General features: G+C 47.3%; 3 protein-coding genes across 6 annotated transcripts; 1 reads left to right on the forward strand and 2 right to left on the reverse strand.

Moving 5' to 3' along the window:
• Window positions 1-1,682: 1,682 nt before the first annotated feature.
• LOC125510847 (transcription termination factor MTEF1, chloroplastic-like) lies at window positions 1,683-3,078 on the reverse strand. The gene has a single exon (XM_048676121.1). The coding sequence runs from the start codon at window positions 2,963-2,965 to the stop codon at window positions 2,003-2,005; it is 963 nt and encodes a 320-aa protein (XP_048532078.1). The 5' UTR covers window positions 2,966-3,078; the 3' UTR covers window positions 1,683-2,002.
• Window positions 3,079-3,282: 204 nt separating this feature from the next.
• LOC125510844 lies at window positions 3,283-9,744 on the reverse strand. The gene is made up of 7 exons (XM_048676118.1): window positions 9,583-9,744; window positions 8,255-8,501; window positions 7,777-7,900; window positions 6,578-6,918; window positions 4,716-6,456; window positions 4,053-4,294; window positions 3,283-3,815 (listed from the first exon to the last, which is right to left on the reverse strand). The coding sequence occupies exons 1-7, from the start codon at window positions 9,675-9,677 to the stop codon at window positions 3,744-3,746; spliced, it is 2,862 nt and encodes a 953-aa protein (XP_048532075.1). The 5' UTR covers window positions 9,678-9,744; the 3' UTR covers window positions 3,283-3,743.
• Window positions 9,745-9,941: 197 nt separating this feature from the next.
• On the forward strand, window positions 9,942-13,015 carry LOC125510845 (putative ALA-interacting subunit 2). 4 transcript variants are annotated; one of them, XR_007284769.1, is made up of 9 exons: window positions 9,942-10,161; window positions 10,638-10,699; window positions 10,797-10,871; window positions 10,964-11,080; window positions 11,306-11,376; window positions 11,475-11,769; window positions 11,894-12,195; window positions 12,448-12,530; window positions 12,644-13,015. XR_007284769.1 is itself a non-coding variant. In XM_048676119.1 (9 exons), the coding sequence occupies exons 1-8, from the start codon at window positions 10,092-10,094 to the stop codon at window positions 12,500-12,502; spliced, it is 1,035 nt and encodes a 344-aa protein (XP_048532076.1). In that variant the 5' UTR covers window positions 9,942-10,091; the 3' UTR covers window positions 12,503-12,530; window positions 12,644-13,015. The 4 variants fall into 4 exon arrangements, 2 of the variants coding, with proteins under 2 accessions (XP_048532076.1, XP_048532077.1); XR_007284770.1 differs by having other exon boundaries at window positions 12,448-12,525; XM_048676119.1 differs by having other exon boundaries at window positions 11,894-12,183.
• Window positions 13,016-15,394: the final 2,379 nt, after the last annotated feature.

Consider the following 15,394-nt stretch of genomic DNA (forward strand, 5'->3'; position numbering starts at 1 on the left):
TGCTTTGTGTAACTTACATGTCATATATTATTGTTCTAACGTGTGGTCAAAGTTAACCTCAAAAAATGCATTAGGACCTGTATAGATAGATAGAGGGAGTAGACATATTTTAAAGTGTAAATTCACTCATTTGCTCCGTATATAGTCAATAGTGAAATCTTTAAAAAGATTTATATTTAGAAACAAAGAAAGTACTAATTTCGCTTGAGTTAGGATCCCACATTTACTTACTTGTAATGCAAGCTTAGAGCAACTCTAGCAGATTCGTCGTATCATCGATCATCATTCACCACTTCAATTGGATATAGAGCCGGTGACGTCCAAACTCCGAATCATCAGACTCGTTGTGTCAACGATCGTCATCCACCACTTCATATGGATATTAGAGCCGGCGACACAAACTTAGTCATTATCTTGGCTTTCAAACCCTTTATTTTTTTTCACCATCGTCCATTTTGTATGGGCAATTTAAGCTTAAATTAGATGTATCAGGTAAAGAACTTTATAAGAATTATAATCTCCGCAAAAATCGGCCGCTTTATAGATAATTAATGATTTTAAATGCCCATTTAGTGGCATTGCTATCTAGTATTGCCACTACCTACACTAGTGGTGGTCGACGATTAGAGTCCACGCCCCTAGTCGTCCTCCTCCTCCGACGACAACCACAAGAGATCCATAAAATATGTGTAGGCACGAGACTCACGAGCGACCACTACAAGCTGCTGTTGCTCCTCCTTGATGATGGAATGATAGCCATGGACGCCCCTTCGACCATCAACGACTCAACCGCTATACACACCAAGCAAACACGTGATCAATTGAATGCTAACTCAAATTTATCCTATTCTCTTTAAAGTGTGGTTGTTTTTTCATCTTCTTCTTGTTGGTTGAACTCAGATACAATATCAAAGAAGGCCAACAACTTTTCAGTTTGTGTAGAAACAATGTTTTATATCGAAGAAACAAAGTTAGGAGTTCATGAAGAAATAAGTTTTCTGCTGAAGAAACTATGTTCAGATTCTGGCAAAACAATGTTTGATCAGGACCAGCTACCCACACATTACCTGGCAATTTCATAACCTACCTCATTAATTCCCAAAGTTGGTTTTTTTTCATACCTAAGTTGGCTCCTAGAGCTAGTTTGTTTTCACACCTAGGGGAGGGGGGGCGGCGGCTACCGGGCGGGAAGGAGAGATGACCATCAACGGGGAGGCAAGTGTGCCATGTACAGGGGAGGCGAGCCCAACTGTCGGGCGACGATGGCGCCGTGGCACGCGACCGTTGTACGGGGAGGTCGTCGAGCTCCTACCATCGGGTACGGGAGCCCACAACCCGTAGCCGTCGGAGGAGGAGTGCGGCCATCGGAATAGGGGTCGTTGAGGCACGCGGTTGCGAGAAGATGATGACGTCGAGGCGTGCAGTCACAGACGGGGAGGCCACCGAGCTCGGCCCCCTTCCTGCCTTCCACTGCTTCCACCCATTGATTCCTCTACTAGAACCGGTTGACTTGCAACAGAGCAACCGTTGCCGTGGAAAGGATTACATTTCTTGTTTCAGTTGCAAACTTACACTAGAGAAGTGCTCTTGAGCCATCCGATTCAAAAATAGATCGGATGGTCGCAAAGTTTCACGTTCACTCTGCTTTACACTTCTTGATATTATAATAGAGTTCATCCCGATTGAACTTTCCTCCATGACTTTATTTACAGCCCCAACATGTGTTATGAACACTATACACATGGCACGTCCGAGAAATTCACTTTGGCTCTCGACTACTTCATTGGTATACTTATTATACATCCTCTACAAAAGAAAGAAGCACCATCACTTCACGATGTGAGTCGGGAGCCGTGGCATCGACCATTGATCATTATGTACAGTACAGACCGTGGTCGCCATAGCTCGGTGGCAAGTGTACAAAGCACCCGCCGGCCGCCTGCGTGCATGAGCATGGCGCACGCCGCGCTCAGCCGGCCGGCCGGCGGCCATACTGCACGCTTCATCTGCTCCTTCTCCTCTCGAGCATCTCGCTGAACTCCTCGTCGGTGGCCTTGAGCATGTCCGGCAGCGGCAGGTCGACGCCGGCGTCGGCGGCGGCACGGTGCCGCGGCGCTATCCGCTTCTCGAGGCTGAAGGTGAAGTACTGCGGGAAGGCCTTGACGTCCTCCACGCCGCCGCCCATCTCCCCCACCAGGTACTCGAACTTGGGCCTGTAGTTCCTCTCCACGTTGAAGGTGAAGAGGGCCGGGCACCGGAGCGCCATGGCCACGGCGTCGTCCCGCGACATGCCCAGCCCGGCCAGGTACTCCAGCTTGGGCGCCATGGTGCGCTCCACGCTGGAGACGAGGAGGATGGGGTCCTGGAACGCCAGCGCGCGGTTGTCCCGGAAGCCGAGGCGGCGGAGGTAGATGAGCGCCGGCCGGAGCTGGTCGCGGACGCTGCAGGCCAGCACGCGCGGGCACTTGACGACCACGCGGCGGTAGGCCGCCTCCGGCACGCCGAGGTCGTCGGTGAGGAAGGCGAAGACGGGGCGGAGGTCGGCGCGGACGCTGGCGGTGAGCACGGACGGGCACATGCCGAAGACGCGGCCCAGGTCCTTGAAGTGGAGCCCGCGCGACTGGAGGAAGGTCACCACCGCGTGGATGGACTCCGGCGCCGCGCCCCGGAGCGCCGGGTTCAGCGACAGCGCGCGCCCGTAGTCCACCCCCATCAGCTCCAGGCTCAGGATCTTGTCCCGCATCGCCGACGGCAGCTCCGGCAGGTGCAGCGACAGCGCCTCCGCCGGCATCATCGACGCTGTGCTCTCGGCCGTCGTCGGCAGGACGGTCGCCGCCGCAGCCGCAGCCACGGCCGGCGGCGATTTCTTTGCCTGCACGGTGGTGACCGCCGCGGCGGAGGAGGGCAAGGAGTGGGGTTTCGCCACCGGGAGGGACGTGGAGGCGTAGAAGCTGCAGAGCGGCATTGTCGCTGGCGGCCGGAGCTTCTCTCCCAAAGCTTCTTGATCTGATGGTTCGGAGATGGGAGGGGGGAGACGATGATGGGGGGTGCGGCGAAGTGGAATCTCATCCACTTCTCTATCTCATCGTTGGTGATGACCTGGCGCGCTGGGTGCTGCTCATTGGGTGGTCAGATTTTGAACCAGAAAGAGACAGCTCGCTACTACTCAGCAGAGGCGCAAACAAGAGACAACAAGCGATAGACATATCTTTTTTTGTCCTTAATATAAGTGAAAAAGGCTCAAAGATATTTTTCATCACTGAAAGTGAAGTATGCCCTCTGTGGATTCGAACTAAATTCTTTATTCTCAAGGTCAAGGGTGACTCACACTAAATATATATGTTCCTTGAACTAGGTGTCAGGCCTTCCCCAAGAATATAAACAGTGTCTTACAAGTTTAAACTGGGGGCGAACAACAATCAATTCACTTGCAAAATTCTGCAAATGTTCCTTTTGGAACAAGGGGCGGCGATTTGAATCGACTCTTCCGATATAAAATCACTGGAACAACATATATCGAATTGCCAGAGACCATAGGCGACAACAATCTACAGACTAGCTCAAATGGATTATTAACTGGTTTCTTCCTCCGATGCCAGACCTAATTTTGAAAGGGTACAGCAGGCAGCAGCACTGCACGTAAACAAGCACCCGGATGCGCCAATCTGGAACTTGGCCGAATGCTATGCATGTTTGAGAAGCAGGTGGACGAAACAAGCTGGCTGGGTAGGAAGAAGCTTCGCTCAACATTTCCCATGGCTTTTGTTCACTGAAGTCCTTCTCGCCAGCTTGCGGTTGGAAGCTGCTTGATCATCCTGCGCCACAGGAAGACCAGAGTTCTGTGAGGATAGCTTGGTGAACAAGGGAACATACTATGTGAGCAGTTCAACTCTGCAAGGCACACTGCTGGGGCCGTCCAGATGTCACAGCTAATGCAGATCACTTGCTCCAGGTTTTGAAATATGGACAACCAGGTTCCAATGTTTTATATGGTGAATTGCGAAGAAGTGCAAAGAAGAAGAAATGGAGAAGATGAGCATGACAAAAATTACCATGTTTAGCGAGGCCGCAGATTCAGACCGCATAGTTTGATTTTGAGATTGACCAAGAGACTGGAATGTATCAATTGCATCGACAGTTAGCTGCCAGCCAGAAAGTTCTGAACTGGAACTAGTATCATAACAGCAAGCTGCTGCAACAATTCCATTGACCCATGGACAGTAACTGTTGTGATGCTTAACAGGATCAAAATCTGGAAGACCTGGTTCATAGTCGTTTTCTCCATTTGTTGCTCCTGAGAAACAAATAATAGAGTATTGAGATGAGCAGAACACAGATAACTGAGCAGAAAAGAATAGAATAAGTACATTAAAAACAGAGGTGTAAGAAATAATAAAAACATGTGTTTCTGTGGGAAGCAGTTGGTATAGGATGGCATTTATTTTGTTGGAGTAGCAGGTGCTAAAACCGATCTGAGATCGATACCACCTGTCCTGGAAGTCTAGCTGGCTGCTCCTTGGTCACAAACAAATCACTATGAATAACTTCAACTTCAAAGGAAGCATGGCTAGCAAGTACCAGTACCAGTCGAATGACCGTAGTTTAATAGGAAAAACATAGCATGAAGCCACAAAAGATAAGCAACTCTCCCCCAAAAATGTATAGAAATATCTTTTAGGTTATCTGTAGCAAGATAAAGTGTTGATGATAATTACCTAATCCATTCTGCAGATCATAATGCAAGCCTTGATCATCAGTAGTCACTGCTTTGCCAACCTGTGTCACTTCCTCTTTAGATGCATCGAAGCCGGCATACACCCCAGCATTGCAAGAGAGAGAAGGATGCATGCTGCTTTCATGACCAATGGCATGTCCTATCTTCTTTCCACTCTCACCAGAATCAGCTTTATTAGAACCAAAATATTTTGATCCACTGTCAGCACGGCCTGCTGAACGGAACACAATATCTTGGCTGTCTCCATGAGGTTCTTCCCGATCAACTTCTTCAGGTACAAACTCATCCATCAATCCAGGCCCTGGAACTGATTCACCGGTATGGCCCATTGTCTCAGTAAGGTCAGTAATAGGTTCTGCATCACCTACACCACTCTCGGTTCTTTGCACAGATACATCAATGCCATGAATTTCAGCCTCGTCACTAGCACCCATGCCAACACTTCCACCACTAATTCCTAAGCTAAGCTGATCCCTTGCAAAAGCAGGAGTTGTGCCTGCATTAAGGACTTCCTCCCCTTCATTAGTACTGCTTCCTCCTATCTCCCTTCCGTCACTTCCAGCAGCAGGTTGTGCACAAGCACTTTGCTGTGCTTGGTTGCTATCGTTGAGATCAAAGGCATCATTCATTTCAATATTCCTGTGTCCACTAGATGAAGGCATATTAATATCTATACCAGCATCTGGATGATACTCAACACTCTCCATCGAATCTTCGTCAGCGCTGCGAACATCCATTGCGATAACAGAAGAGGCCCTCATAGAATCTCTAGCAGACGGATGCTCAACAGGAGCTAGACCAACAGCTCTAGAGTGACCGAACATACTAATATCCACATCCAAGTCAAAGCCCAAGTTTCTACTAGGACCAGCTCCAGAAGAAGATGGAAGATTGGCATCAAAAAAGTTGAATCCGCGCGGTTTTTTATTCTTGGTGTCTGAATCTTGAACGTCATCGTCAACTTCTTCACCATCACGATCAATGACAGTTCCTTCTATGCTGTCAGCATGTCGAACCCCGTCTTGTGGCTTGTCAGCTGTGCTCCCACCTTCCTCAAGGTTACGCTTCCGCGAGCTTGGACCCCGAGACTCATATGATGTTGCACGATCACCAACTTCACTTCCAGCGGGCTGCGCAATCATCAGATCTCTTCCCATCCCTCCATTACAACACTCAGATGCAACAGCCATTGAAGAATGAAGTGGCGGTAGTCCTCCAGCCATCGATAGATTAAGGTCTACTCCAGCATTTGATACTAATTTCCCCTCATAAGTTGCTGCTTCATCACGTCCTTCAGCTTGATCTCTTACCACCCCATCATTAACCCATCCGTTGATCCCACTGGCTGCGCTAATTCCACGTGTCAGTGTTAGCTTTTTGCCTGTTTCTGGTGCATCAGTGTTATTTGGACTAATACGATTAGGACGTGACACAGATCTGAAGTCCCAGATCCTAACTGTAGCTCCACACAGGCTACAATCTAATAGAGGTGAGCTCATGCTGCATCCCGAATCTTTGAGGGGCCTTTTGCCTTTTCCTTTATCTTTCTTGGCTGATGCAGAGAATGAACTTTTCTGATGTTCAACAAGGGGGGAATAGAACATTTCATCTGGTTCATTTGAAAGTGCATTTTTAGCTGAGTGGGTTGAGTTTTCTTCACAGTCCTGGACATTTGGAAGCCACCTAGGCTCCCATCCACAAAGGCTTATAAGCTTCTGCGCCTAGAAAGTAAACCAGGATAAATGTTCAAATTTAAGAAAGACACAAGAACGAAAGGCATCGAACAATAATACTACAGTGGTGCCACAAATTGCACACAATACGAGAAACAGAAATACATACTCTTGAGTAGCCACAAGAACCACCCTGATGGATGTCAACTCCTGGTGTATTCTCAGCTTTGTAACCCAGCTCCCCAGATAAGAAGCTAATCGATTGTGTTAATAGGCGGTTAATCTGAGCGGCCCTTGTCAACCTCATGTTCTCAATTGCAGACGGAGCAATAACAGGAAGGGAGAGAAACTGTAGAAGTCCATCACATCGATCTTTAAAACCTCCAATTAGCGCTGACTGTGTAAGGTGGAGCTGAACCAAGCTATCAGCACAGCTATTGCCCCTCCAGGGACAGCTATTCTTGTGTGATGCATCAAGCTGCTCCGCAAAGGCTTCTCCAGCATTTGTAACTAATACAGAACACAAAAAGAAAGGTTTCACAGCTGAATAAAACTCAGTTTGCAAAGGAGGACGTACAACTAATTATTTTTCCAGCCTAACACAACAGTACTAGAAATTTATGGCACTGGAGACATGAATACATCAGTGAGACTTATGAAAAATCATGGCACTGCAAATTTATGTTACCGTTGATGCTATGTAATGTTGTCACTTACTTTATCAAAACAACATCAGGTGTTAGTCAGTAAATCAAATTATTGAATATAAATAACTGTGAAGTGAGAATATGACCCATAGATATGTTTTTTTTAATCAGCAAGGAGCACAACATACCATGGCTCATGTAAAATTTGAAATTATTATTAATACCAAATCAAATCTATATAGTTAGACTGAAAGGTGAAAATACTGACATCTGCAAATGCACAAATCACATAGGTGGCAAGCATAAGTGCATTGCTAGCCATTACATAGTTGAATGCATACTTTCTTGGTTAACAAATGTGAGCTAAATATAAGTTCATGTCAGGTACATATACATCAAAAGGATAATACTTTCAGAGTAAAGACATTTAAAACATGGTGGTTAATATATTGGTTTTTACAACTAGTCATTACAATCAGATAGGTGGCAAGCATAAGTGCATTGCTAGCCATTACATAGTTGAATGCATAATTTCTTGGTTAACGAATGTGAGCTAAATATAAGTTCATGTCGGATAGATATACATCAAAAGGATAATACTTTCAGAGTAAACACAGTTAAAACATGGTGGTGAATATATTGGTTTTTACAACTAGGAGTTAATGTAGCACGAAGAAACCTGTGGACCAGAAACAAATGTAGTTTCAGCAGAATCACATACCTTCAGTTGGGGACCAGGATGCCAGTGCACTGAATATAAGATGCATACCACATGATTCACATTCAATTTTGTCCATATCAACATTTACCCAGCCTCTTTGAGCACAAGCCAATGAACTGGCAGCCTGCAAAAGTTAATTTCAGCATATCTTATGATGGCAGGATTAGAATTTTCATAAATAGTCCACAATCTTATTCTAATATGAACCAAATAAAAACCACCAAAATGCCAATTACAGAGAACAAAGGAACAGTGGCCTGGATCAAATTCAGTATTAACTAAACTAGAGATAAACATCATAAGTGATATCATAGGAAAAGTCTGACTGTGCTTATGGATTTAGGTTACCATGAGTCCATGATTATATTTTATTGCAAACTAAAATATAAAAAGAAAAGTTAACACAGCACGGCATGCATCGGTTACTTTCAACAAGAAATGTTAAATTCCTATAAATAAACAAGAAAGAAGAGATGACCTTCGGCTTAGCATCCCAAGTTGAAGGCTTGAATGTTGCCAGTCGACGAAGTAAGTCTCCACGCTCCCATGGTCTACAAGATGGTGCAGAATCCAAAGCAGTTCCAGCAGGATCAAAGCTATGAGCAGGCCCATAGGCATGTGGTGCAACATGTGATGAGGAATCAACCCTGGAAGCTTGTCTGCTACCCAACCAATCTATGCTTACTATATTAATTTGCATAGCAGGTGATGAGGCACCAGCAGAACTGAAAAAGCAAAAGAGGGTTCAGTGCAAGAAATTGAACGTTACGAGTTTATGACAAGACTCTCAACAAAGTACTGTAGCCGCCTGGCTGGACCCTAAATTGCAAAAGGATGATACTGAAATCAGTTTTTCCTCCAAACAAATATATGGAAAACAAAAACACTTATAAAGCTTTAAGAATTCTAACAAGCAGAAATAGCAGCGCTGCAGACCAAGGTCCGAGAAACGAATGCCCCTCGAAAAGGACCGAGCAATATGGCATCACAAGCTCCAAGTATATCATAAGGTTTTGCATCATCCAGTTCCAATGGCCCAGTGCATCATTATTTCAATTTTACAGAGACAGCGACCATTAGACAGCACAGATCCTAGGGTTCACAGCTAGGGACAGAACAGGTAATGCAGAAGGCGCTGTGACTCGTTTGTGATTAACATGGCCACTTGCTCAGGACTCTGCTGAAACCCCTGTTCAAGATGGTGAGGTACCCCCTTTTTGATGATTTCAGACGTGCAATATGGCTAGTTAGTTGCGTTTGCTCGCTGCCTCTTCTCTTTGTTAGCCCATGTTTGGCTGGTGGTGCTTTTCCTATATGGCTGTACGATAGTGCTACTAGGTTTTCACCCTGTAGTTTGTAATCGAGAGAAACTGCTAACGGCACATAAGTCAAACTCAGCTATCCTTTTCCCTACTCCTTTCTGGACTTCTTGGATGTCATTTCCTCATCATAATTCGGTTGAGTGTTGAAAGGGAAAAAAAGTGCTACGAAAATACACAGCAAAACCCCCTATATTTTTCACACAGTAGGTATGAATTGAGCCACCAAATATCGTCTCCCTAGACCTAAAAATGATGCGTTCAATCCATAGGAGAGTGAAAGCGTGATGGCTGTAGATCATAGCCCTCCTCCTCCCCAATGGTTTAATCGAACATTTATACCCACTGTCTGCTGCCCCGCGTATCCCACCTACGATCCTACCCTAGGTCTACGTAGAATCGCGCCCAAAATAAATCCAGCTTTCGCTTCGATTCGGCGAATCTACCACCAGGGGAGGGGGGGCCCGAGGAGCGACGGCGACCATACCTGGCGACCGGGGTGGGCGGCGGCGACGACGACCGGACGACGGCGAACTGCGGCTCGGCCGCCGCCCCCGACGAGCTCCTGACCTCCTCCCGCATCTCCTCTCTCTCTCTCTCCGGCGCCTCTCTCCCTCTCTGGGGCGAAATGGGGAAATGAGCTCCTGACCGCGACGCGCAGAGCGAATTAACGGCGGTACCACCGGTCGTTAGCCCCGTCTCACGCCGTCAACCTCACGGCCCGCTCAACCCAAAGCCCACACTACGTGGGCCAGACATGGGCCCCCACCTTTGCTGGCCCGAACCTATCCACCGGGCCTAGCCGAGGCCCGCATCCCCCTCGTCACTCTCTCCGTGCTGACCTGACCCGTGGGCTCTCCCACCTGCAGGCTGCAGCATCTGTTCTTCTTCTCCGGCCCCTCTCCCCCGATCTCTCGGCCGCGACCTGCTCCGATACCCTGCGAAGTACGGACTCCGGCGAGCTTACGGGGCTCGCGCGGCGAGCTCGCAACCGTGATGGACGAGGCGGGCACCTCGGCGTCCGCAGGCTCCGCCCCGCGCGGGGGGCGCCCGGCGAGATCGGGAGGTGAGCCAGGTTTCGACCACGCCGCTCGCTTCGATTCGACCGCTGATGAGCTGTGTACTGCCCCCATCTGCGTGACTAGGTGTCTCCGTGTGCTAGGGTTGCTAGCTGTGTGCGATCTCGAGAAATTAGTGCGACAAATGCCTCTTAGCTGCTATATATGGATTTACCTCTACGTGTTAGTGTGTTGTACCGTGGTAGCTTGACTTTGGTGATCTTAGGTGTGGGCATGCTATGTTAGTGTGTTGTATCCAGAGGCCATTTCGCATAGGGTTAATCGAGTGATGAAATAAGTCATCCACAACATTATCTAGATTGAGGGAGATGCAAATGTCGATGCGCTATCAGCAAGCTTCATTGTTTCAACTTTACTGAAATTGTTTGTTACACAGTGAGAGAATGAATGTCGTTTACACACTTACAGACTATAAGTTTCTTCCCTCCTGATGCTATCAAGGTTGATCATGTCGGTTTTGCAGTATTCTATAAATTCACCCAGCAGGATCTTCCAGCTTGGAAACCGACAATGACACCAGGATACGTAAGCTGGCACTAACACTAAATATAGGTTTTTACATATGGCATTAAGTATTTGCATAGTACTCCCACCTTATATGGCATTACTTCCGTTGTTGCAGGTGATAGCCATTTTCTTGATAATTGGGATTATTTTCGTACCTGTTGGGCTAATTTGTCTTCAAGCTTCAAACAGAGTAATAATTGATTTCTTTTCTGTCTGATGGATGCTGAATTGGCATTAGTTTGGTTGTCATGCTAAATGTGCACTCCTGCTCTGGGCGTGCAGGTTGCAGAAATCGTTCACCGTTATGATATTGATTGTGTACCTAATGCTTACAGAAGTAATAAGCAGGCTTATATCAAAGACAGCTCGATTTCGAAGAAATGTATTCAGAAAGTGAAGGTAGTTTCTTATCAGATCTAGTCAGACCTTATTTCTCCTATTTACTTGTCATCTGACTACAGGCTGGACTATAATTTCTTTGTACAACTGATTGAGTTCAGTTTGGGACTTTGCGATTACATCAGGCACATATTACAGTTTTCTTGTCCTATCTTCGTAATTTTTCTGTTTATTTATATGTTAATTCTTCAGAAAATATTAAGACTTGAGAGTGTATATTTACAGGTTCAATACCATATGAAAGCTCCAATATTTGTGTATTATGAACTCGACAACTTCTACCAGAATCATCGTAGGTAATTATACAACTGATTAATTTACTGGTCGGTGTCTTACAAGAAGAAACACTATGTCCTGTCTTGCTGAACAAAAGGAATCTGTAAATGCTGAACAGGTATATCAAAAGTAGAAGCGATAAGCAACTACGCCATGGGCTCCAATACACTGATAGCTCATGCAGTCCGATGGAAAGGAGCAACGGCCTTCCAGTTGTTCCCTGTGGATTGATTGCTTGGAGCTTGTTCAATGATACTTATGATTTTACCCGTGGGTCCATGGGATTGATGGTTGATAGGAAAAACATTTCGTGGAGAAGTGATCGGGAACATAAGTATGGCCAGGATGTCTATCCTTTCAACTTTCAGAATGGATCCTTGATTGGAGGAGGAAAACTTGACCCTGATATACCAGTGAGTACTTCTATATCTAGAATGTTGTTGGTTGCTCATGCAATAGTTCACATTTTTCCTTAAGAAGACAAGTTAATGCTGGTTTTCTTTTATGTTAACTGAACAATTGGTGTCCTTTTGCCAGCTAAGCAATCAGGAAGATCTTATTGTGTGGATGCGCGCAGCTGCTCTTCCCCAGTTTCGAAAGCTGTACGGTGTCATTGAAGAGGATATACAAGCTGATGAAACCATTACCATGCACATAACAAACAATTACAATACCTACAGTTTTGGTGGAAAGAAAAGCCTGGTTCTTACAACATCAACATGGCTAGGTGGCAAGAATGACTTTCTTGGATATGCATACCTTATCACTGGTTCCTCGAGCATTTTCTTGTCCATTCTCTTTGCTCTGATCCATGTGAAAATCCCAAGGTAATCGATAAGGTGAATGTTTTGAATTATCCCGTGTGACCATCTTCTACTTCTTCTATATCTCTCTTAGAGCATGTTGTCTGAAGGCGATGATACTACTAGTCTTTGATTCCCCCCCTCATAACAGCCTAACACTGTATTTACGCAGCAGTAAACAAAACCTCCTAGTGCTGATTGTTGAATTGCATGTATATTCACATACGCTATATACGATGTAGTTTGTGGATTGGCTAGATCTGTTTCTCATAGCTGATGAATTTGCAGGCCACATGGTGATGCTGCTTACCTATCTTGGAGCAGGAAAAACGGCAATAACTAAGCTGCTGTGCATAGTTCTTTTTGGTAAGGTACACGCTCGATCGACACTAGCCCCCCTGTAAAAGCCGGAAGGAAATATCCTGTTTCTTTTACCTGTAACAACATGCAGTTGAGATAATGTTCCAAGTACTCTGCCGTGCAGCTAGTAGCATAGCACCCTGGCCAGAGGTTCCCGGCGGCGTTCCGTCTCCGCACCATGTCTCGAGGGAAATGGCATAGTAGCAGCTTCAGGTTTCATACACTTGACACTTGGACGGAGCATGAAATGCGTAGCAGCTTCAGGTTTCATACACATACTTGGAGCATGAAATGCTTGATGACTGCTGAGGATATATGGTAAGGCCATGGTTCACCGACACGGCGTCCTCGAGGAAAACTAGAGCCGTGTAAAACTGACATATACTTGGAGTATGTATGTAAAAAGCGCCATACCATGGATTCCATGATGTTGTATGAATACATATAATGTTTAAGTTTCGCACCGATGTCGAAGCATGCTTTCCCGCTTCAAAAATCCGGTTTCGCGTGCATTTCTACATAGCATCGACATCCGGTGAGAGTGACGTTGGATCACTACAGCTGCATACGATAATGGCCCGCGAACGCGGAAGCGGGTTTGTTTGTGCATGTTTTTCTCTGGCCTGTCTTCATCTTCCCCTGCTTCCTCCATCGCGTGCAGATCATCACCTCTCATCGCGCGCCTCGTCCGGCACTAGCAACCAACCCAACCGCGACGTGACCATCTGTTCCCCCGATAGTCTCCGGCACTCCGCATCCCATTGCCTCAGACGACAGCCCCGCCTGAACTTACTCTCAGATGGCTCGCCAGCGCAGACATGACGCTCGACGACTCTGTCTTCAGTCGTGCGTCGCAAGATCGATCGGAGGCTCACATCACATCACATCACCCAGCGCCCTGTCAGCGACCCAACCAGAGCAGCTCTCCTTTTCAGCTAGAGCTAGGACAGCAGCAACACGTCGCCTCGTTTGCCGCACCTGCATCTGCATCTACATCTACATCATGCGCCGCTGAACGTGACGCCCTAAAGCTGCCGTGTGTACCTCGCCCTTTAATTCCCCCTGCACCTGTATGATCTGCCTTTTTTAATTTCCCCCTCTATGATTCGGTCCCGTATCTGTATCTCCACCATCATCTCATTTTGTCTGTGCGTCGCGTCATCTACGCACGCACGCTACTGTAGCCGGCTGGCCGTCTCATTCTCATTCGCCCGTTTAATAAGACTGGATAGAAGAAAGAAACTTGAGATGATTGATCAAGCCTGTGTTTGCGTTGCGTGCGATGCTAGCAGCAGCGACGTGTCCCGCTCAGAGGCCGTTGCATCGTAGGAGGGGTACGTCTGTACCGGCCGAGCAGGGCCGGGGGGTGTGGCTGCCATGTGGACGTTCACCGGTAATGAAGGATACGACAAGCCTGGCGCTGTTCGGCCACCTCGTCATGCCTGGCGGCTGCCGGCCTGCTGCTGCCGCTGCACGGCTGATGATGTGCGCACAGTGGCGCGCAGTCGTGGCCGGTGAAGCACTAGGCACGGTCCATGGCCCATAACGCCGCGTCGCAGTGATCTGCCTGCCACGATGCCTGCTGCTGCTCATGAATCTCCGTGTTTTTGGCGTGCGTTTACGGTGGCTCCGCCTGCAGAATGTCTCAGGCTACCGGCTCCGCCGTGTCGCCGTGCCTGGACTGGATAGTATATCGACATGTGGAACCAAACCAGCTTGAACCTGGAGCCGTGAAATGGTAATAGTAAGATACTCGGTGCCGAGAGACCGACAAGTGTCCGGCATCAGCCAGTGGCAGACTGATAAGTGGCTAGTACTACTGCTCGTAGCAAAACACGACGCCGATATCCCCTGCCTGTGGTGTGGCCTCACATGGAGTAGTACGTAGTAGAAGATTAGGGTTTGTTATTTGTCAGCCCCCACCGATAAAGTTTGTTGGAGATACGAGGCGTGTGTCGCCGTGCCCCCATTCCCATTCCCACATGCATATGGCGTCCAGTTTTTTAACACCGAGGAGGCTTCGGACAAATCCGGGCCTCGTCGGGGAGCATGACCACGACGTCTACAGTTTGGATCGCTGTCACCGGCGCTGTTCGGGAGAGCCATTATTAGTTACAAATTGTACGACCACTGGGCACTGGACCTGTTTCACTGTTCGGTTTGGCGTATAACCAAGATGCCACGTCGCGAGGAGTAAGAGCATCTTCAGCCAAGGTAAGGTAAATCCGGATCTCTGTACCTCCGACGGGGTGACTGGGTCATCCGCCCGGTCGTTTGAGGGGATTGAAATGTCCGGCTGTGTAGATGCTTTTTTTTTTTGCGAAGATAAAAGAGTTTTATTCCTTATTCATAGGGTTACAATCAGATGGCAACAGCTCCTCCACACAAGGAGGGCCCTGCCCAAACCATACAGCTGTAGTTCTCTCTGTACGACTATACATAGCCAAACGATCTGCTACCCTATTTTGTTCTCGTCTAATTTTCAAAGGAATAAACTCTCTTTCATCCAACAGATGACGAATCTCCGCAACTAGGTGGCCATATGCCGAACGGGATAGGCTCTCTCCTAACAAACCTAAAAGAGCCTGAGAGGAATCCGATTGAACGATGATAGGAATATTGCAATGCTGAATTGCCAATGCCATTCCTTGCATTATTGCATGTAGTTCCGCCTCGAGCGCATCATTGCAATTGAAGATATAGCGGTAGGCTGCAAAGATAACCGAACCATCATGTCTTCTTAGTAGCATGCCTGCTGCCGCTGATTCATCCGAAGCTAAGAACGACCCATCGACCGAAAGCGCGGCATGGCCCTCCGCCGGTCACGGCCATGGTAAATGCACTGCCGCACCGCGCTGCCTGATTGGGTCTTCAC

This window comes from Triticum urartu, chromosome 5 (assembly GCF_003073215.2).
Source record: "Triticum urartu cultivar G1812 chromosome 5, Tu2.1, whole genome shotgun sequence".
Taxonomy (NCBI): Eukaryota; Viridiplantae; Streptophyta; class Magnoliopsida; order Poales; family Poaceae; genus Triticum; species Triticum urartu.